The sequence below is a fragment of the Crinia signifera genome, chromosome 9, assembly GCF_055691185.1.
Source record: "Crinia signifera chromosome 9, ASM5569118v1, whole genome shotgun sequence".
NCBI classification, from domain to species: Eukaryota; Metazoa; Chordata; class Amphibia; order Anura; family Myobatrachidae; genus Crinia; species Crinia signifera.
In genome coordinates this window covers 88,866,457-88,890,566 of record NC_139225.1, presented here as the reverse complement: position 1 = coordinate 88,890,566, position 24,110 = coordinate 88,866,457, and the positions used below count along the sequence as shown (strand labels likewise).

Sequence of the window (24,110 nt, the reverse complement as noted above, 5' to 3'; positions counted from 1 at the left end):
ATTTAGTTATAAAATACATATATTTTTTTAATTGCACTATATTTAATGCTTATAAACACAGCCACAAGATGACAAATCACATATTGCGCATCTCATGCTCTGGCTGTTTGGGGGGCTAGCAGATACGCTGGAAAGCCCACACTTCAAACAGAAAAAAGAAAAAGAACATGAAAATTGTGAATAAAACAGAAGATTAAATAGGTCAAACGTGGTAATTCCTTAAAAGAAAGGAATTTGAAATCTGTATACATTACATCTTATTTCTTTAGGAATAAAACCTCATCTGTGAGACAGCACGACACCAATCAGCAAAGGCTGAGATTGTGAAGTCAGTATAAAATATTCATTTATTGCTTTCACTTACATTGATTTTATTCATTCATAGTACTAATCAGCTACGCTTTACAAAGCGACAAGTGACTTAAAGAACAGAAACAGCTGCCAATAGTTCACATATCATTTTTATTATAACATAGTGAAATGTAAATTTCTCCAGATTATTTGGACTTTAATATGGGATATCTTGTTCGGTCACCACACTGAGAATTTTGTTGACATCTGGCACAATTCACCTTGGCTTTTAATATTCTTTATTTTCATTGCCCCAAGTGGCTATAGAGGCAATGAAGTCAGAGGCTATTCTGAAAAGGTTTTCCCCTTTCATTGTGATTAAATAAATATAAAATTATACATTTAATCTATTTAAGTAATTTGGCATTAACTAATATTTTAAAGAATCTGCACGTTTTCAAAACCCTTCTTGAAAAAGGACATTACTTCAAGAAATATAGTTTAAAGATAAGGATGTGTCAGCATTGAAGAAATCATTTTATGATATACATATATATATTTACATAATAAAAATTGTACTTGCTGTATTTAAAGTAAAGTGGCACAAATAGCAGGAGCTATGCAACTTCTGCTTACAAATACAAAGTACTGACTTTGTGTGGTGGCAAAAGCAGCAGAAAAAGTGCTGTCTCCTATTATTTGTAATGCTTCCGACTTGGGAAACTCATGGTTGTACTTTATAGGGTATAAATATACAAAGAAATAAAAAAAAAAATGCTGAAGAATTGTAGCTGACAAAAAGATAGTGGACGTTGACAGAAATACTACGGATGTAACAGAATAAAAAACATTTCACTTTACAAAATGACCTTGAACCCATACTTTTGAAGTGACAATAGAGGCATCTTATTGCATCGCCACTGGTTTATTTACAATACCAGCTTGTATATCTCCAAAGTTCATTTTCACGTATTGTGGTCGTATAAAATGTTGTCTTTCCCGTCGTGGACATCCTGTGAAGATCGAACCTGGTCCAGAAGTTGCACAATATTGTTTGCGTTTAATTTTTCTAGCAGAAACGATACCTGACAATCCTAATGCTCGTTCTTGTGGAGCAGTATGTTAAGAACAGCTACATAGGGAGTCAGATAACAAGAATTATTTAAGAATAGAGAAAGGGATAAGAAAAGAATTATAACCAAAAATATTATAAAACCCCTTTCATGAGTGTTGTTGGATAAAGGCACCTCAATGCTTACATTTAAAAATGTTCTATATCCAATTTTTGCCAGCCACCAGTGTAGTAGAAAGAAAATAGAATGTTTTCTTAGAGCAGCTTTGCAGTCAAAGCAGGTCACACTAGAGTCCATGGTAGAGAGAGCATTATAAGCAATCTCTATAGCACTGCAGTTCAAAGAAAATGTACTTTATACTAATATGGGTGCCCTGATAAAGACCATGTTGGCAAAAGACTGGAAATTAATTAATTGTTCACCAGTTTTTGGTTGTCAATGCATCCTTGTTCCTTTGGCTACATTACATGAACTGCATCTGTAAAATAAAAGTGACACACATTAGCCATGGAACACAGCATAGGCAGTGGTTTACTGCACACAAAGTTAAAGGTCAACAAAACAAGATTTCAGCAAAAAAAAGTACAGAGATCCGAGAGATCTTTTTTACATTTGACGGTAAAAAAGGTTTAAAAATATGGCGAAAAAAAATCTGTCTAAATATATACATGTAGTGTTTAGTGATCCCATAATTTACCCTGCTAAAGGACTTGGAAGCAGGGATGGATTAACAATGGATCCTACAGTAGGTTTTTAAAGGAGCGCTAAGGATTTATGCTGATATGTTTTATGGACAAAAATTATTTTTGCAAATAAGGGGGAGTGATGGTTGCATAAATGTAATAAAATAATAAAGTGGTACCTGTAAGGAATAAAATGGTTGGTATAAGTGTTTACACCCTTTTGGGGAAAGGTTGGTATTTTTGTATAGAATGGCGATCGTCCCGGTCTGACTGTCCCTATTTTACCCTACTTCCGTAGATGGAAACTTCTCTGGGGGTGCCGGACGGGATCCCGACAGTCATTAACCCGACAGTGGGATCCCGACTGTTAAAACACAGACGGCCGGGTTCCCGACAGCCGTCGGCTATTTTCCCTCGTGGGGGTCCACGACCCCCCATAGAGGGAGAATAGAATAGGTGGTGAGCATAGCTCGCCACTGTGCCCGCAGCATGGCGAGCGCAGCGAGCCCGCAGGGAACTTTGTTGCGCTAGCCACACTGTCTGAGACCAGGCAGTCGGGATCCCGACGTCGGGATAATGACTGTCAGGATCCTGACTGTCGGATAGTCATACCACACCCTTCTCTGGGTGTTGGTTGGTTATTTGAGGTTGTAATTTGAGAGGGCTTCCAAGCGCAGAGAACAGCTGTACAACACTTGTGTGTGGCAGCCGCTATGCCGATTCTCTGTCTCTCCTGAGGAAACCGGAAGTGGCCGGAAGTGGTTATGGGTCCTACAGGGCTGCGGCTTCTGGCCCACTGTCCAAAAGGCCCACAGCATCTGCAGATTATGGCGCTGCAGTAGACAGGAAAAATAAATCCTTCTGCTGCAGTCCGGAGTAAGGTTCCCTCCTGACCGTCACAAAGCAGGCCGGTGAATCAGCTTGCATAAGCACAGTGACTCTGGGCCTCCTCTGCACCTCAAGTTTTTATTTTAGGGTTACATGTATAGGCCATTGTTTCGGGGTGAAAACCATGTAGGTCACATCAATGCAGCACCACGACTACCTGGAAGTAAATCACCAGAGAGATAATGGATTCCCAGATAAGAGTTTAACCATAAGTACTAAAAATCCCATCAGTTGGACAGTGCACTTGATACAAATTATTACTTTATGACAAACTCTCCATTAAAACCCAATTTCCAGGGCAATGTGGAAAGAGGACTGAAACCAAGGGTAAGCAATAGAATGTAAATTGTAAAACTAACGGTACTTTATATGTTAGTTGGGCGCCCACTATAGTAAGTACACTCATACCCCCACTATCCATGTCGGCATGGAGTTTATTTTATATAGTGTGGCGAGCCACCGAGCCCGAAGCGTGGCGAGCCCCGCGAGGGGACCATAAAACTAAGCAAATAGCTTAGTGGGCACCCAACTAACGGGAGGGGGATTGCTGCACAAAAAATGATTGCTGATATAAGGGTCTCTTTACTTTTTGAGCATGGGATGCCTGGCATGAGTGAGCCACCCGGTCTGGTGCAACTCTGCCAACGTCGGGTGTCTTTTTTTTTTGCCGAAAATGCATCTAAGACCTGTTCTAAATAATTTGATACATAACACATATATTGTGGGTGAGTCCGCATACAGAGCAGAACTTGTATTGGAAAAGTAAGCTATGACTGAGAATAAAGTGTGTTGAGCGCAGCCGTGTTGAAGCAAGGCATGTACATGTACGTGGCACACTTATTGGTGGGTCCACGTGCACAATTGTCGACATAAACAAACACTATATTTTCATGTTTCAACCTTTTCCAAGTCAGCATTCTGCCAATGTCGACCTTGTGCATGTCACCCTTTTGTCAATGTTGACTTTGTGCATGTCGACCTACTAACTGTGTAACTAGACCTGTCAATGCTTTAATCCACAGGTCTTCAACCTGTGGCCCTCCAGATGTTGTGGAACTACATGTCCCATAATGCACTGACCATTTTGGCATGCTCTTATAGGAAAAAATGTGGCAATGCATGTTGGAACATGTAGTTTCACAACATCTGGGAGCGCCACAGGTTGAAGACCCATGCTTTAATACAGTGGTAGCCAACCCTAGCCCTCGAGAGCTACCAACAGTTCACATTTTCCAGACAACCTAGTTGCTGCACAGCTGCACTCATTAATCACTGACACATTTTAAAAGATCCAAAAATGGAGCTAATTAGCTCACTTGTGATTCTGTGAGGAGACCTGCAAAACATGCACTGTTGGTAGCTCTCGAGGACTAGGGTTGGCTACCCCAGCTTTAATCCATAAGCCACACAGCTATACAAGGGTCATATTTAACTAATCTGCATAATCTCCTCATATGTCCCAGTCACATTGCTATGGAAAGCTGCCCATCTGCTGGTAATACCAGCAGATGAACGGCTTTCCCGGTGATGATGTGGAAGCGCATCACCGCCGGGATGTAAACACACTGGGTGACTTTGAGCTGAAAGCCGCTGAAAACACAGAGTTTGAGCAACTTTTAGCTGAAAATCGCCTAGTGTGTATGGGCCTTAAGACTCATTATTTGGCTAATCAAATGCCCGACGCTAAAAAATCCTCATGCGACATGGCGTGCCAAGAACGGATGTGTGGAGTGACTGCAGCAAAGATTAGGACACTGACGCGACCAAAATTCTCATTCACTTTTTTTGTCATCTCCCACCTTGACTACTGCAACATCCTTCTCTCTGGGCTACCTCTCGCCCGCGTTGCCCCTCTCCAATCCATTCTTAATGCCGCTGCTAGGCTCGCTCTACCTCCGCTTCCCCCCTCTGTCTATCTCTTCACTGGCTCCCCATTCCTTTCAGAGTTCTCTTAAAACTCCTCACCACCGCCTACAAGGCTCTCTCCTCCTCCACCACTCCTTACCTCTCTTCACTGATCTCTATCCACATTCCCTCCCGTCCTCTTCGCTCCACCGCCAACCACCGCCTGACCTCTCACCTAATCACCTCCTCCCACTACCGTGTCCAAGACTTCTCTCGCGCTGCCCCCCTGCACTGGAACAACCTCCCACCACCCATCAGGCTTTCCAATTCTCTTACCTCCTTCAAGCGCTCCCTCAAAACCCACTTCTTCCGACTAGCCTATCCCTCCTCCTCCTAACCTCTTTCGCTCCGCCTATCCTGCCGTTCCTACTCCACCCCCCCTCCTTTTAGTCTGTTAACTCTTATGAGTAGGGCCCTCCTTCCTCACCCTACCTCTTTAGCTCCACAGTGCTCCTGCCCTGTTCTTCCCTTCCTCTAATTCATCTTCAGTCTCCTCGACAATTTCGACAGCTACTTCAGAACTGATGCTGATTTTAGTTCTACCAGCTATACCTATTTATGCTGTATTTTATCAACACACCCTGTACATTACCTTGTAATTAGATTTTTTGTTTGCTATGTACGGCGCTGCGGACACTTTGTGGCGCCTTATAAATAAACAAACTACTACTAGTTTATAAAGAAAATAAATGTCTGTATTAAGTTATAAAAATGACATTTACATGCAAGCAACAAGTTTACCTGAGCTCCAGAAACAGGTGCAAAAGGATTTGTTGGCTTTATCCCCGGCTGCGAATACATAATTGGCTGAGGAACCATTAGAGGATTTGCACCAATCTGCGTAGGAACCTGAAGTGACAGAGCGATACATGTGTATGGTACAGAGAGATGTATGGTTGAGATAACATCATATGGAAAAGACAACATTTAAACATGGTGGACAGCAAGCATTCTTACCATTCCATACACAGGCACTTGAGGTGTAGTTACTGGATAGCTCATTGGTGCAGGAACCTTCAATGGGAAAAAAAAAAAAAGTTTTCTCATGATTTACTTTGACTTCCATTATAAGCTCTTAATAAAAGAAGCCAGCAGGGTGCAACATTTTTTTTTCTAAAACCTACAGTGCTCACTCTTCAAAATGCATTAGTCTTCTAGTAAGAAGATGGAATATAACTGGAGAGGGAAGTCATAAAGGGGTCGGTATGAAGAAAATTCTGTATTGGTCCAGTGAATTGCCTATACCCTATCTCCTACTATTAGTTTGCTTATACTTGTCTTTTGCAGTAATTTCAGGCACCCCATATTGTGTACTATAGTTTGGCATGAATGGTACGGTGCTATCACTTGTAGTTGTTATCACACCATGATGAGGGAGATCAGAGAACCACACTGAAGTGTACAGATCGGACAAATCAGTCACAGAAGTACAGTGGAATTTGGAGTCATCCTGTCTACAGATTATGGTGCAGTATCTAGCACAACATAACAAAGAGGGGAAATTCAGATGCCTCATTGTGAGGGGTATCCGGTTGATATGAAAAAGGCTGACATTGTCAAAAGGTTGACATGTTAATGGTCAACACAAGAAAAGGTCAACATGAGTTTTTCAAGTTTTATTTAAATTGCCTTCTTCTTACATCTCCATCCATGTTGGCATAAACGTAGAATATAACAGTGTGCAGAGCCTGATGCATGAACGCGTTGCACTAATTGGGCGGTTATGTTGACATATACCGACAAACACAAAAAAAACTTAAAAAACGTGTCGACTTTCCTGTGTCAACCACTCATGTCAAACTTTAGTTCATGTGTACCTAATGCATGTCAACCTTTTGCCTGTCGACTAATAGTAATTGACCTAATAATCCAAACCCTTGGTGGGGTATTGGTGCAGTGTGGAGCCAAAAAGTTTTCTGGGAACAGCAAGAGAATATTGCTGCCCTTGGGAACAATAGCATCTGCCAAGAACAGAGAAGCCGGATATTATAGTGGCCAATTGCTGCACAAGAACACTGCATTGTGGGTCGCTCAGTAGAAGTCTGACTTTAGAATGAATATTTACTGTACATATACACACACACACACACACACACACACACACACCACATATACTTTGCATGTTTTAATATTAAATATTTGACCTATTTAGACCAATTGCAATAGATTATAGAGGAAAAACAATAAATTAAATTAAGAAAACATATTTTAGACAGCTCCAGAACAAGTTGTAACATAGCAAACTTACATATCCAGGATAATGTACTCCATTCTGGGATGGCATGGTTAAAAAAGCAAAATTATTACAATCATACATTTATATTTTTTGGAAGAACTTAAGTCATTTGTAGCATTTAAAAATAATCTTTATTATTAGGAGCTTGCCTTTCCAGCTACTGCTACATGTACTGAGGGAAAAATTACTTCGTTTCTAGGCAAGCTTATCAAAATGGGCTAGGAGAGCACGCTTATCTCTGATAGTCATCTGCACACTAGAGACATTTCAGTTAGGAGCAAGGAGTTTTTAGTTACAATGGCATAGAAATGCCAGAAACGGTAGCTGTATGTGCCACCCTCTCGACCCAATATCACCCGGACTCCTCGATGAGCTGTAAAAGATCCACGAGATCAGCATGTGTGACATATTGCCATACTTCACAGTCACACCTAACTGAATGTACCCCTTACCCGTTTTTTGCAATTCCAACAGTCTGTTTAAATAAATTTAATTTTTTTATTGAAAAATAATCTATAGTGAATGATGAACGATGTTAATTTTCTTATTTTAAAGTGGTTCACCACTGGATCTGCTACTAGCGCTTGGGCTATTGAGCCTGACTAGATGTTGGACTTGAAAGGTTTAAAGTCCTTTATGACTTCAGCTTTGTACAGACAGAGCTAACATAATACCAGAAATGGTCATTGTTACGGTGTGGAGTTTGTATATTCTCCAGATGCCTATGCGTTTTTGTTTATTCTCCCTGTGCTTGCGTGGGTTTCCTCCAGGTACTTTCATTTCCTACCACACTCCAAAAATTAACTGGTAGATCAATTTGCCCTCAACAAAAATGAACCCCAGTGTGAGAGTGTGTGCTTGTACATGTGGTAGGGAATATAGAATGTAAGCTCTACTGGGGCAGGGACTGATGTGAATGGCCAAATATCCTCTGTAAAGTACAGTGGAATATGTGTGTGTACTATATAAATAACTGGTAATAATACAATAAGTTACAAAAACGGTAACAATTTGGTAAGGCTGTGCTGTCAGCATTGGTTACATAAAGTTTGAGGTCATACAAAAGACCAACAGTGAGGACTGTAATACTCTCCAGGAAAGCCCTGTGTTAAGGAGGCAGCCAATAATAAAAACACAGTTTGGGTCGTGTTCACTTGATATATATCATGCCCAACTGCCATCTAAGGGGATAAAAACATTCAATTGATGTACTTGGCTACACCTGCATGGAAAAACAGACAGCGTGACTTTTCTTGCATTTCGGTTCGCCACCCCTGGGGTGCATAGCATGGTTGGGCATCACGTTAGTGGCTGCTGGCAAAAAAATAATTTTATATGGCCATTTAAACACATTTTATTTTTGAAGGTAGGCAGAGTGAATGCTGTCAAATAGTAGAACAAAGTAATGTCGACAAAATAAAAAAGATTGAAAAAAAACAGAAAAAAAAACAAAAAAGTTTCAAAATCCCTGCTATTAAATCATGAATATTTGTACAAACAATGCTCATACATTGCATAGTTTGCTGCATCTCCTCGCCAATAGTTTGCAGATAAATGACTTACTAATGTTTGAAGGAAAATGCACATAATGGGGTGAGTAAAAGTAAAGTATAAACCTGTCAGTTCATATGGGAAATCATCTTACCATTTGTGCAACTGGTGCTACAGGAGCAGCGTTCCATGTGGTTGAAGTGCTTGTTCTCGCTTGCCAGTTTGTGCCACCGGTCAGTCTCTTTTCTGTAGGTTGATTCCACTGCATATCAGATCTAAAGGGACACATGCAATAATATAGATAGGGGGCCTGCCAACCATCAATGTAAACTTTATTCCTAACAGATCTATAAAAATCGAGAAAAGATCTAAGTAAAAAATAAAAATCAGACATTTTAAGTAAACTAAAGAAAAATAAAAAAAAATTTGCGCAAATATTTACAGCAATCAAATACATCACAATGGTATTGCCATATGTTGGCTGATACATACACACAAATATGTCCTTTCACACTGACTCAAGTAAATGTCCTAAATGTCACACTCCAAAAGGCAAATTTAGGGCCTGATTCTGGTTCACTCACAGAAGAAAATTCTCTAATGGACAAAACCATGTGCACTACAGGTGGGGCAGAGGTAACATGTGCAGAGTGTTAGATTTGGGTGGGGTTTTACTTTAACCGGATATCTATATTGCAGTGTAAAAACGAAGCAGCCAGTATTTATTCTGCACAGAAACAAAATACCATCCAAATCTAACTCTCTCTGCACAGGTTATATCTGCCCCTCCTGCAGTGCAGCATGGTTTTGTCCATTAGAGAGAGAATTTGCTTTTGCAAGCGAACCAGAATCAGACCCGTAATCCATTGCTTCTGGACATGCCCTATGCTTTGCAGATTCGGGCAACAAGTTAGTTTATTAAGTGTGTAGTTGCAAATATTCTATTTACCTTTGACAATAGAATGGCCAATTTTGGGGATCATCCCTAAATCCCAAAGTATAACTAAAGGTTGTAAAAATTTACGGCAATAAATGCAGCAGCACGCAAAGGGGGGGGGGGGGGGTGTTACGATTTATAAAGTACTCAGCATATCATAATCTATCTATAGTCACAGGTGTATTACAAGCAATAAAGTTGTTAGGCAGGTAGACCGTAGTTCTTTATGAATAAATTATTCAGTATTACGCATTGGAAAGCGGTACACCCATCCAGCTGCCTTCTACTATCCTTTCCAGTACAAGCCTGCCAGCACCATTTTAAGTCCCAATCCACAACTTTTCCAACATCTATTGTGGAATAACATAAATACCGCAGCACCCCCTTTTTTTCCATGTATATCCACATTTTATGCTTTTTAAGCTATATAGCTTTATATATACTATCCCCCTTTTTTTAAAGGAAAGGAATTCCCTCATTTCAAAATAAAAATAATTGTTTTTATATTAAGTCTAACACCTGTTACTATTTTATGGCGCAACCACTCTTTCTTTCTTTCTTTCTTTCCAGTTACTGTAAGGGGGTGACACCCTGTTCTTCAGGTTGCAGCTTGGCAGAGTACGCCATACAGGCGCCCTTTACAGATACCCATGTATCTATTTTTCTCTTTACATTTGGGGCAGGAACCTGAATTGTTAGGGTTAAAGTGGGTATATCGGGCAGGTGATATATATGCTCTTTGAAGGGTATGGAAGTGGACCTCCTGTAGATAAGTGGAGTGGAGAATTTTCATGATGTTTTCATAATGGCGACTTAGTGAGGGTATGTCTGTAACCCACTGTTTGTGGAGGCCCTCCCAGTGAATCGCAGATGAAATATTAGTTAACAGCATGTATATATGTTTTTAAGTCGAAAAACAATTTTGGCGCACATGAACAGTGTATGCATGAGAGGATCTGAAATAGAAAGGGGAGAGTTGGTGGAAGCGCGTGTGGTGATGGAGGTGAGGTAATGTCTGACTTGTAGATACATATAAAAATTTCATTAGGGTAGATCAAATTTGTCTCTAATGGGGTTATTCTAGTTCATTCTTTCTGACAAAATCCTTCTTAGATGGACAAAACCATGTGCACTGCAGGGGGGCAGATGTAACTTGTGCAGAGAGAATTAGATTTGGGTGGGGTTTTTCTTCAAAGTGAGATCTATATTGCAGTGTAAAAATAAAGCAGTCAGAATTTTCCCTGCACAGAAACAAAATAACTCACCCAAATCTAATTCTCTCTGCACATGTTACATCTGCCCCCCTGCAGTGCACATGGTTTTGTCCATCTAAGAAGGATTTTGTCAGAAAGAATGAACTAGAATAAACCCCTAAGAGTCTGAAAGGATAGTAGCGGACCACCAGGGGCAAAAACTTTGGATGAGCCTGTAAGGCCTTTGTCGCGCCACTTGTAGAAATGTATATTGGTGATAGAGGGATGAAAGGCTAGGTTGCCCCACAGAGGAATACGCGTAGGGGAGAGATGATCACATTTGAGTTTCCTATGCACAGCTAGCCACGCCTGATAAATGTCTCATAATAATGGGTTATTCCTAATGTCAGGGGGTATGTCTTTGGGTTTGTAGTGTAGGAGTGCACCTGAGGAGAAAGGATGAAAGAGGGCCTTGTCAAGCATATTATCAGTAAATGAGCTCTTGTCATATAGCCAATCAACAGCACTTCGAATCAGAACTGAGTATCCATGGGCTGTTAAAATCGGGCAAACCAATACCACCGGATTTCTTGGGGATCATCATTTTGAATAATGCTATTTTAGGTTTTTTATCGTTCCAAAGGAATTTGGAGAATATGGAATGTTATTTGTGTATGTCGGTTTTAGTTAACCCTAGCGGCAACTTTTGCATGAGAGAGAATATTTTAGGAAAGATAATACTCTGACCAACAACCCCCCTAACAAGTAAAGATAAAGGGAGGGATTTCCAGTTATCAAATTTTAGTGATAGAGGGAGTGTAGTTAGATGTATATAATTTGTTAAGATCAGCAGTTCTATTCACACCCAAATATTTCCACCCTGTAGCAGTTATAGGGGATGACATATATGATTTTTTATGGGCATCGATATTGGGGACGTGCAGGATCTCCAACTTGGACAGATTAACACGATAGACTCCTTTGGAGCCAAATCAAGCTATCCAGTCTCAGGAGTTCTGGGATAGACGAGGAAGCTTCAGAGACGAATAGCATCATATAGTCAGCGAATAAAGCAAGACGACTCTCCACTCCTCCTACCCGAATCCCCCTGTAAATCGCTGATGTGCAAATCGTAATCACTAGTGGTTGCAGGACGACAGCAAAGAGGAGAGGGGAGAGCATGGAAATAACATTGAACGCGATCTACTGGTTGATCGCGGACCTTCCGCCAGTGGATTGTGATCATTCCTTTTGAGGCAAACTGTGAATTTTGACTCCTATTGTGTGGTATAATGTGAAGACGCAGTAGATCACCGGTAGGTACGTTTACAAAAAGTAGATCTCTGGTTAGAAAAGTCCGCCCGCCCCTGATCTAGAGGATAAACCAAGGTAAATAGGAGGGCCCCAACCCAGAAAATATATGTCTGCAGGTATGTAAAATAGTCCCGGTTGTTTATTATGTATATTAAAAAATGCAATTCTGATAGAGTATAATATACTGTTGTATGTACAGATTTTATATTATCTGTAACTGTGGCTCTTAGTAAATGTTTATTTTCTTCTGTATCATGATTGCGGTGTATTTTATTGCAAGTTGATTTGATTATTTAAAAAAAAAAAAAAAAACACACTTAGCTTTTAGTGGGTCTTAAGTTATTAAGTTATAGGGTAAGGCATTGTTACTAAGCAAATATGTTTTTATATATCAATTTCTTAATGGACCAGTCTAAAAAGAAAAGTGAATTTTAAAAAAAGTGTGTGTTGCGTGGGACGTTATGATCACTTTCTGGAGAATCGTCCTGTGCCGTAAATTTAGATAGACTGAAAAGATGGACCTATTTTCTGCAACATCTGATCTAATGTGTTGTCTATCTCTTCACCTCTGTCTATCTCTTTACTGGCTCCCCATTCCTTTCCGAGTTCTCTTTAAACTCCTCACCACCACCTACAAGGCTCTCTCCTCCTCCACAGCTCCCTACCTCTCTTCACTGATCTCTATCCACACTCCCTCCCGTCCTCTTCGCTCCATCGCTGACCGCCGACTGACCTCTCACCTAATCACCTCCTCCCACTCCCATGTCCAAGATTTCTCTCGCGCTGCCCCCCTGCACTGGAACAACCTCCCGCCACCCATCAGGCTATCTGATTCCCTTACCTCCTTCAAGCGCTCCCTCAAAACCCACTTTTTTCGACTAGCCTATCCCTCCTCCTAACCTCTTTTGATCCTCCTATCCTGCCTCCGTTCCCCTCCGTTCCTACTTATTCTATTGTATTTCGTTCGTCCACCCACCTATTTTTAGTATGTTAACTCTTATGAGCAGGGCCATCCTTCCTCACGTACTCACCCTACCTCATTACCTCACCTGTGCTCCTGTCCTGTTCTTCCCTTCCTCTACTTCATCTTCAGTCTCCTTGACAATTTTGACACCTACTTCTGAACTGATGCTGATTTTAGTTCTACCAGCTATACCCCTATTTATACTGTATCTTTCAACACACCCTGTACGTAATAATTGTTTTTTTTTTTGGTTTGCTATGTACGGCGCTGCGGACACTTTGCGGCGCCTTATAAATAAACGTACTACTACTACTACTACTACTACTACTACTAATGAGACCTCGCATTTGTGTTCCAGTTTACATGGCATTACCCACAGTAGTCCAAAATGGTAAGCTATACAATTCCTGCACTGTTACAAAAGGACACAGAAATAACAAGCTAGTCGTACGGTTTCATTTATTACTCCATCATTCTTAGCAATAGCTTTATTTCCCCACAAATCCTGATGTAGGATTCTTAGACACTGTAATTCAGTCTGGATTCAGTATATATGGCAGTACGGATGGTGTAATGGCAGTACGGATAGTGTAATGGTTGGCATTACTACCTCACAGTGCTGAGGTCATGGGTTCGATTCCCGCCATGGCTCTAACTGTGCGGAATTTGTATATTCTCTCCGTGCTTGCGTGGGTTTACTCCGGGTACTCCGGTTTCCTCCCACAATCCAAAAAAGAGGATTTTGGTACTCACCGATAAATCCATTTCTCTGAATCAGCAGGAGACACTGGAGATTACATCTGGTTTAGAGCTGGGAATGCTGGGAGCTAGGCACTACTAAATTTGTTTTAGGGCAGGCTGGCTCCTCCCCTCTAAGACCCATCATACCCCCAGTTAGGAAATTGTCCTACTCGAGGAGATGGTAACAAAAAAACATAATTATAACAACTTGAATTATAACAACTTGCATACAACAGTCATATGTAACTTTATGAACAGACCGGGCCTGAACTGGCCCCACAACCAACAGGATCAAGAGCTGGGAGGGCGTCCAGTGTCTCCTGCTGACTCAGAGAAATGGATTTATCGGTGAGTACCAAAATCCTCTTTTCTCTCTTATGCAGCAGGAGACACTGGAGATTACATCGGGGAGGTACCAAAGACCGTTCCCCGGGCGGGTGAGCTCTGTGGATCCTGCAACACCAACCGACCAAAGTTTGTCGCCGGTGCTGCAAACGTGTCAAATTGGTAAAAGCGAACGAACGTGTTCACTGATGACCATGTGGCTGCCCTACAAAGCTGAGAGGCCGAAGCCCCTCGCCTGGCAGCCCATGATGTGCTTACTGACCTGGTTGAATGAGCTGTCAACACTGACGGCGGAGTCTTTCCTGCGTGAACGTATGCTTGCCGAATGGTCAGCCGAATCCATCTGGCCAATGTTTGTTTTGACGCTGGCCATCCTCTGCGAAAAGCATCGTATAGAACGAACAAACAATCCGATTTTTGGATCTGTGTGGTTCTTTTGACATAAATCTTTAGAGCTCTAACTACGTCCAAGGAGGATTGAGACGTAGGAGCACCTTGAAAAGAAGGGACCACGATTGTCTGATTTATGTGGTAAGAGGACACTACCTTAGGTAGAAAAGACGGGTGAGTCCTCAATTCTGCCCTGTCTTCGTGGAATACAAGGTACGGCGCTTTGCAGGATAGTGCACTCAGCTCGGACACACGACGTGCTGATGCCAGGGCGAGCAGAAGTACTGTTTTCCATACCAGAAATTTTAAAGGAACCTCTTCCAGAGGTTCGAACGTCTCTGATTGTAGGAACGCCAGGACTAAATTTAAGTCCCACGGCGGAGCCGGTGGAACAAAGGGAGGTTGTATCCTAAGAACCCCCTGTAAGAAAGTCTGAATTTCCGGAATGAGGGCCAACCTCCTCTGGAATAGTATAGACAGCGCGAGATCTGTACTTTAAGTGAACCTAGGCGGAGGCCACCGTCTAGACCTCTTTGAAGGAATAGTAAAAGCCTGGATAATTTGAATATCCAAAAAGGCCACCTCCTGCTTGTGCACCACTCCGCATAAGATCTCCAAATGCGATGGTAGTGCGCAGCTGAAGATGGTTTACGCGCTTTTAACATGGTGGGGATGACTGCCTTAGGGATCCCCTTTTCCTTCAGGACCTCGGATTCAATAGCCACGCCGTCAAATGGAGGGAGGCTAGATGTTGATGATGGAATGGTCCCTGTAGCAGTAGGTCGTGTCTCTGCGGTAGTGGGTATGGTTGGTCGGCCAGCAGCTGTTGGATGTCCGAAAACCAACTTCTCCGCGGCCAAAACGGGGCGATTAGAATTGCCTGGGTTCTTTCTCTTTTCAACTTCTTTAGTACCTGTCCCAGTAGGGGCAGAGGTGGAAATAGATACACTAGGCTGAACGTCCACGGAATTGCCAATGCGTCGGTTGCTATGGCCCGCGGATCTCTTGTTCTTGCTACGTACCTTGGCAGGAGGTGATTTTTCCTTGACGCCATTAGGTCGACTTCGGGAATTCCCCATCGCTCTGTGAGTTCCAGAAACACCTCGGGATGCAGTGACCACTCCCCCGGGTGTAGATCCTCCCTGCTGAGAAAATCTGCTTCGAGATTTTTCACTCCCGGAATGAATATGGCTATCAGATGTACTTGCCAATCTTCCGCCCACTGAAGGATTCTGGTGACCTCTGTCATTGCTTGTCGGCTCTTTGTGCCGCCTTGTCGATTTACGTACGCTACTGCTGTTGCGTTGTCTGATTGGATCTTTACAGACTTCCCTAGAAGGAGATCCTGTGCTGCTATTAGAGCATTGTAGATTGCCCTTAGTTCTAGAACGTTGATCGACAATAGACTCTCTTCCACACTCCATCGCCCTTGAAGTCGAAGGTGGAGTACCACTGCGCCCCACCCTCGGAGACTGGCATCCGTTGTCAATAGGATCCAATCCCATATTGCAAATCGGCGCCCCCTCCCTGAGGTGGTCGGAGTGAAGCCACGACAATAGGGCGTGGCGGGCACGAGTGGATAATTGGATCTGTCTGTGTAGAAACAGATGTGAACCCGCTCCTTTCCTCAGTAGGTCCAACTGGAAAGGCCTCGAGTGGAAGCGTCCCCACGTTATAGCGGGAAAGGCTGCCACCATCTTTCCTAGAAGTTTCACACACAAGTGTAACTGGACCCGGCGGTGACTCAAGGTCTGTCGAATGAGCCTCTGTATGTCGCTGATCTTGTCGTTCGGCAGAAATACTCTCTGCTCTCTTGTGTCCAGCCAGAGTCCCAGGAACAGGATCCTCTGCGTTGGTCGGAGCGACGACTTCTTGAAGTTGATGATCCAGCCTATTCTGGTCAGGGTCTGGACCGTCATCAGAGCATGTTGTTCCAGCACTGCTGGGGATGATGCCTTGACGAGTAAATCGTCTAAATACGGTATTATAGTGACCCCTTGGTTCCGGAGGTACGCTATAATGATCGACAGTGTCTTTGTGAAGACCCTGGGTGCCGACGATAAGCCGAACGGCAGGGCCCTGAACTGAAAATGTTCCTTTCCTATAGCAAATCTCAGATACGCTTGATGAGGCTTCCATATCGGTATATGTAGATAAGCATCCTTGATGTCCAACGAGAGCATGTACTCGTTGTGTTCCAAGGATGCTATGACGGAGTGAATAGACTCCATCTTGAAGGGTTGGTAAACCACCATCAGATTGAGTGATTTGAGATTTAAGATGGGTCGAACTGACCCATCCGGTTTGGGCACTACAAAGAGATTGGAGTAGTATCCCTTGTTCCTTTGAGTAGAAGGCACTGGGATGATTACCTGTGCAGCAAGTAAGGTGTCTACTGCACTCTGGAGTGCCATCCTTTTGTCTTGCGCAATGGGGAGAGCTGTAGTGAAGAATCGAGTGGGGGGAGGAAAATCGAATTGAATCCGATAACCCTCTGAAATTAGGCTGCGAATCCAAGGGTCCTCTGTCAGAGAGAACCACTGGGTTCTGAAGTCCAGTAGCCTTGCCCCCACTATTGACTCTCCCAAGAAAGCTGGCAAATTGTCATGCCACTGGCTTCTGAGTTTGCTTGGACTCTGTACGGGTGACAGGGGCCTGAGGTCTACTTCTGGCACGAGTACCTCTTGTGGAGTGGAAACCTCGCCCCCTTCCTCGAAAGGAATTCTGTGGGCGAAAGGAGTTAAATGACTGAAATGACGGCCCTGTGTATTGGCGTCTAGCAGGCGGAGGTGCAGTAGGCAGGAAGGCAGATTTTCCACCTGTTGCTTGGGCTATCCATTTGTCCAATTCTGGACCAAAGAGGACCTCTCCCGTAAATGGGAGACCCTCTACTGCCCTTTTAGATTCAGCATCTGCCTGCCATGAGCGGAGCCATAACGCTCTTCTGGCGGATATTGCGTTTGCTGAAATGCGTGCAGATATCAAAGAAATATCTCTAGCCGCCTCCCCTAAATAGTTAGCTGACTCCTTTATATGTTCCGCAAGTTGTTTTATTTCTTCTGGCGGTATGCCTGAGTCTAGGCCTTCTATAATCATGTCCGCCCACTTGGCATTGGCCTTGTTTACCCATGCGGAGACAATAGCTGGTCTAAGTTGAGCCCCAGCCGCCATGTAAATAGTTTTAAGGATGGACTCTAACTTACGTTCTGACGGGTCCTTTAAGGTGCATGCACCTGGGACCAGTAGTGTAGTCTTTTTTGATAGTCTGGACACCAATGCGTCCACAGGAGGCGGAGTCTCCCATTTTCCTAGGGCAGAAACTTCAAAAGGATAAACTGCTGGAAAACGTTTCGGAATTTGGAAACGTTTGTCAGGCTGTTTCCATGCTGCTAACAATTTATCCTGGTTTGGACAGGGGAAAACTATGGAAGATTTCTTTGTCTGTCCAAAAAGGTCAAACTCCTGTGGTTCTGGAGCTGGATCGTCTGGTAATTTTAAAACTTGTTTTACCGCAACAATAAGAGCTTCCACTCCCATGTGTGTAGGTTCAGGCTCAGGTTCTGGAAGAACCTCCTGTACCTCTTCCCATTCTCCTTCCTCCATTTCATTATAAGGAGCATGATCCTCCTCTGAATCACCCTCCCCCTCAGAGTACACAACCTGTAGAGGGCGCTTTTGTCTCACAGGTGCTGCTCTTTGGGGATTTTGCATGGATGTAGCCAGGGTGTCTACAGATCTAGCCAGAGTAGCTACCCATGGAGGTTCTGCACTACGGTTTTCTGCTAATTCGGCAGACAACCTTTCCATAGTACCTGACAAGAGAGATACCCATTGTGGTGTGGGTGTCTCCCCTGAATCACCTGCTTGGGAAGCTGGTGGGGAAACCGTGCAGGCTTTACATATATTTGTCTTTCCATCAGCAGAGTGCTGTGTAAATCTAGCATTACACAAAGTACAAATATATATCTTCTGTGAAGCTTTGGTGCTTGATTTGCTGGTCATGTTTTCAGCACAAACCCGGTCTGAGAGTTATATTCACTCACACCTGCACGCAGACACACGCACACACGAACACACAACAGAGTTCAATGTAACTTGGGGTGCTGGGTCCTGGAGGTTAGAAACCACCGCCTATTTGCCCTGTTCTGTCCTCTCAGGGACATAAATTACCCCACACTACTGTGCTGTGTAGCCCAATGCTGCTGAACACCTATAGGGAGAAGCAGACATTAACAAGGCTTTAGTGTGTGTCTATGGCCGCGCCATGCCCGTTTACATACAGCCTCAGGCTTCTTCCCGCCTGCACCCACACCCAAAATGGCGGCTTCCCGCGCTCCCTCCGACGCGCTGCTCCGGGTCCAGCCGCGCACCTGTCCCTTAGCCTCCGACAAGCACCTTACTGCGTGCACCGCCGGAGACCGGGGGAGCGCGGCTCAGACACCCGCGTCTGCTGAGGGATAGCGCGCGGTCACGATGCAGTTTGCGGTACTCACTGTGTCTGTGTCTGACGGTCCCTTCGTAGGCGGCCGCAGGTACACTGAAAGTCTGGCAGACTCCTTTAGTGAGGCTCTGACAGGCTGCTTGGCCGAAAGCCAAGGGCGCAGGACACCTGGACCCACGCTTTTAAAGAAGCAGGGAAGGGTTCCTCTCCTGTATTCTTCTTCTGTTGGAGCAGTGTAAAAAACTGTGACCAGCTCCCGTGGCACAATTTTCTAACTGGGGGTATGATGGGTCTTAGAGGGGAGGAGCCAGCCTGCCCTGAAACAAATTTAGTAGTGCCTAGCTCCCAGCATTCCCAGCTCTAAACCCGATGTGATCTCCAGTGTCTCCTGCTGCATGAGAGAGAAATATACTGGTAGACTAATTGGCTCCCCACAAAATTAACCCTAGTATATCTGGGTGTGTGTACATGTGGTAGGGAATATAGATTGTAAGCTCCACTGGGGCAGGGACCGATGTGAATGTTCAAATATTCTCTGTAAAGCACTGCGTAATATGTATGCGCTATATAAGAAACTGCTAATAAATAAATATTGCTGCTCGGAAAAAAAAAAATACATCAATATACATCCAACTTACCTTTTCGAAGGTGTTCCCCCAAAACCAAGATCTGAAAAAGTATAATGGAGAAGTTTAGGTTTGAATTAAATACAAAACACACACACAAAATGAAACTCGCATAACAAGTAGTCAAGTGCACTTACTTCCAACTAGGTTGGCAAGAGAGGAGTCCAGGTCATTTGCCATAAACCTTCCACCTGGCTGTCCAGCAGCTACAGACTTTTGGCTTTGCTGAGAGATAGTCGGTTGCAATACATCATCTATAAAGTATGCAGCTAAAGAGTAAAAAAGGGAGCTTCAATAATACATAATAAAAGTACAATTACCCTTACAACAGCTAAATACATTAAGGTATTTATAATTGCCTTATAAAATATTTGAAAGGATGATATAAAAATTATAATTTCTCAGGATACTTTCATAAATAAAAGCCTTTATTTCATTATTTCCCTGATTCTATTTGATTCTATCTACCGGAGGATGAAGGGTTTGCTCTGGATTACTGCACTTACTGTAGATTCAGGACAGTCATTTACCAATATGTAAATTATCAAAGATGTGGCTATCCTATTAGCCCCGCTGTCAGCACTTATCGGGGGATTTGGTTCCCCCTGCCTCAGGCAGGCAAAACCAATTCCCAGATAAGAGACCATTTTGTCCCTGATGAAATAGGTCACATATGTAAGCAGTTTCTTGTGGACAGTGTGTTTACATGTGTATAGGAGTAATTTGCCGCACTAAACGAATGGGCTAATAATCGGATAGCCCTGAAGTGACCATCAGGCTTTTAACGAGATAAAAACCCTCTTTTATTTGCGTGCCAAATTACCACGGCTAATAGGAAACCTCTATACTATGTGTACAGCTCCTACACTTCCACAAACACATTGCTATCAAGCAAGGCTCTCACAGTAGGACAAAGAACCAAACAAGAAGTTTTACATTCATTCTATACAGAGCCTAAACTGAGTGAGAACATAGGGTTCTCCAAATGGAATCAGAATTGGATTTAACAAATTTCAGAAACCATCTCAACTTTCTCTCACTTTGGGAATCAGTGCTTCTTTCTTGGCACTGCACTTCCAGTCATTAGGTCAGTGATTTTCAACCTTTTTACCTTGCAGCACACTAAATAAGATTTAAAAAATTGCCAAGGCACACCATGAGATCCCCACAGGGCAAAACACATTGGCCCCCACAGGAAAAAAAACAAACCTATTGCCCCCCCATATAAAAAACACACTGGTCCCCACAGGTAACACAAACAAAATACATTGGCCCTTTAAATGAAAAGAAGAGACCAGTAAATAACACTTTGACTGTTTCAACATCTGGGACAAAGACCATGAACCCATGTTGACCTTTTGACCCTGTCGACTTAACCCCCTATCTAACCCTATTCAGATGTTAACCTAAGGAAATGTCGACCTTCAGTGTCCAACCCAATGCATGTCGACCTTAGGTGTGTCGGCCCTATGACCCATACCCAAAAAACATAGCAACATCGCCAGATACACATGCATGTAAACGAAAAATAGAAGAGTGCTCATTCCGTCCTTCATTTATTCATTCCTAGTGTGTACGGGTGATATGCGCTGACAGGAGTTTGCCATCCCCCCGTCAGCTCAGATCACATGTAAACTTTGGCCCTTGAACATCAGACTGCTCTCTTTCATTAACGGATAAAATCAAACACCCTTGAGTTTGAGGAGAAAAAATGAAAGAAAAAAGCTGCTTGGGAAACGTAAAGCTCACAACAAAACAGGACCCCTTAGAACAGAAGAGACTCCCCTTAGAATAGAAGGGACAGTAGAACAGAACATTCTTACTATATGTCCAACTTAAATTGTCCTATTAAAAAATGTGCTGCTGATAAAATTATAACCCAAAGTCCTAAATTAATGGCCAGAGAAATGCATCCTCTTTGTAGCAAAAACTCAGGCCTTCACCAAGTGTTCTGACCTCTCCACAGCATTAAGGTAGCAGTGTTCACAATCTGCACGTTAGTGGTCTTAAATAGGTGATCACAGCCTCTACCTTAGGTCAGGAATTAACATATTGCTATAATTACATCAGAGAGGAAAAAGTTTTAGCAGTCTACAAGATAACTGAAATCTGCAATCAGGTATTATAATGAAATTCAAGATAGAAAACATCTCATATTTAGCTACATCTGTTAATCATTATGGGAGTGGTCAGGGGTCAACGCTGGGTGGGGGTCACAAATGAAACTCCACCCCCCCACCCAGCGTTCTACACACAGCCCACACATAATATATACATGTGGCTAAAATATATACAACAGCCTGCCTAGCTGCACACTAACCACCCTATATTGCTAGCAAACACCACCGCACCCACATATTATCAGACACCGGCATCACCCTGGCCGGGACCTGCAATCCCGGAAGTATCGTGGGAACTTGCTCAGGAAGCACAGGTCAAAGGCAGCAGACTCCCAATCTCGCATGAACTGCCGCGGCAGCACGCTCCGCACAGTGCTGCAAAGTGCGCCTGATCCATGCAACCCCCTCCAGCCGCGACTGCTAACCTACCACTTCCCTCACAGCTGAAAACTAGCCTTCCACCTCCGCACCCGCCCGAAGTTACGCTACAATCCCTCCAGCCACCACCGCCAACCTCACAGTCGCATACTACATGCAGAAGTGCCGCTACCCTGACACCCGCCACTGCACTTACCTCTACGCTGATCACCCCACTGATATATGTGCCACAATCCCCCCCACACCCCAAAGTAATACCACACACACTATATTTGCACCACTATACCAACAACGCCTGCACTCTATATCTAGCCAAAATATCCTACACCACCCCACCCAATTCCCTAACCCAACACACCCCTTCCCGCCAATACCATCCCCACTCACCTCCAAACATTAATGGGGTGTAGCCCCTTACAACAGTGTGAAGAGCGCCCGTAGGGTGCGATGAATCAACTAGTTGTATATATTTGGGTAAAAAAAAAAAAAAGTGAAGCCTTACTGTACACACCCTTACCCCATTTAGATCGCAAGCACAGCTCGAAGTACTGAAATTAGTTTGGCACATTCACATTAAACCCGGGTGGCCCAGTATACAGAAGGCAACCTGGGCTTAACCATTCTTATAGCCCAGATTGAATTGCTAGGTTGCTTGACCCGGGTAATAAGGTTTGGTGCATTCACATCACACCTCGACCCGGGTCGTTAAGTCAGCAACCCGGCAATAACCCAGGTCCGAGGTGCGGTGTGAAAGGGGCCTAAGGGTGTTATCCAGTAAGAATCTCAAAAGCAAAAACTTTTCAAATGGGCAAAACCATATTGCCCTGCAGGTGTGACAAATGTAACATGCACAGAGAAGTTAGATTAAGGTGAGTTATTTTATTTCTGTGCAGGGTAAATACTGGCTGCTTTATTTTTACAGTGCAATTTAGATTTCAGTTTGAACACACCACACCCAAATCTAGAAATAGCTTTTGAGATCTTTACTGAATGACGCTGTAATGCAGTATCACAATCCCTTTTTAGACTATAAAAACACCCTGGTCATGATCGCGCTATCCAATTACAAGCCATTTCTATTAGCCAAAAATAAAAAAAGGACCCACTAATCACGATGACTACGCATGCACAGGAGCTCCAGATGCGTACTCAGCAAATCAGAGACGGGCTCCTTCCGGAGTCAGTCCCTGCGGGTTCCGGGATACATTCACTCGATATGATCGCATGGAATATTAGGGCCCAGGATTGTATTGCAAATGGGATCATTAGCAAGTGGACCCCTAACAGTTTCAAGAGCCTGCATCAGCTTCTTATACAATAATATACTGTAGCAGTGTTTGCCAAAGTGAAAGAAAGAGCGGTATACAAAAAATATTAACTATTGAATTTGAAGTTGTAATTAGCAAAATGAGGAAACCTTCACATAATGTGGAATGGAAGATATTAAGCACAGCTTTATATAACACAAGAAAGTTAATAAAATTATATTGTCAGTTTTGTATCTAAAAATATATTGATAAACTAAAAGTAAAAAATGTAAGCTTTAGAAAAAAAATTATAGTCTGCAAATAACTCACCAATGGTAAACGCCCAGTTGGCACAAGAAAGCATGCAACAAAAAAGGGGGAGAGAACAGAAATAATCTTTGAAAGGAATACATACACAATACAAGCCAGGAACTTACACCAGTATAATATACAAATTCTGTTATCATTACGCTGTAAGCTCAGAAGCAAAAATGTGAAAATATATTTGGTTTGTTAAAATCTCTTTGGCGATTTACAGATTCTATAAAGATGTATATACAATATGTTTATCTCATCCACTTCTCAGTGATGTATGTATATTCCAATTTATAAAATCAAAACCCAAAACAGAAAAAAAAAATTGAATTTGCAAAAAAGTCTAATTACAAGCGACATAATAATCCAAAGAAAAAATCTCTACAATTTAAATTTCTGTATAGGCCTAGTAATTATTTAACTTTGTATAAATGTGATTGTCAAGGCAAAATGACAACTAGGATACAGAAGATCTACAATACATAAGCATGGAACCATACATTCAGTAAGGTCATTTTAAAATACAAAGCTC

The 24,110-nt window shown here is 42.9% G+C and overlaps 1 protein-coding gene across 7 annotated transcripts in view; it reads right to left on the bottom strand.

The window, feature by feature from the left end:
• Nucleotides 1-329: 329 nt before the first annotated feature.
• LOC146035735 (phosphatidylinositol-binding clathrin assembly protein-like) overlaps nucleotides 330-24,110 on the bottom strand; it is a 73,002-nt gene continuing 49,221 nt past the window's right edge. For 2 of the 7 annotated variants that reach the window (XM_083159346.1, XM_083159343.1), the window contains exons 15-21: nucleotides 19,656-19,787; nucleotides 19,531-19,561; nucleotides 8,722-8,842; nucleotides 7,089-7,112; nucleotides 5,798-5,854; nucleotides 5,582-5,689; nucleotides 330-1,842 (exon numbers count right to left, since the gene is read on the bottom strand). In XM_083159346.1, coding sequence (XP_083015472.1) covers nucleotides 1,828-1,842; nucleotides 5,582-5,689; nucleotides 5,798-5,854; nucleotides 7,089-7,112; nucleotides 8,722-8,842; nucleotides 19,531-19,561; nucleotides 19,656-19,787 — 488 coding nt within the window. In that variant the 3' untranslated portion in view covers nucleotides 330-1,827. The remainder of the gene's footprint in view (nucleotides 1,843-5,581; nucleotides 5,690-5,797; nucleotides 5,855-7,088; nucleotides 7,113-8,721; nucleotides 8,843-19,530; nucleotides 19,562-19,655; nucleotides 19,788-24,110) is intronic. The other 5 variants (XM_083159348.1, XM_083159345.1, XM_083159344.1 and 2 more) reach the window with 4 other exon arrangements.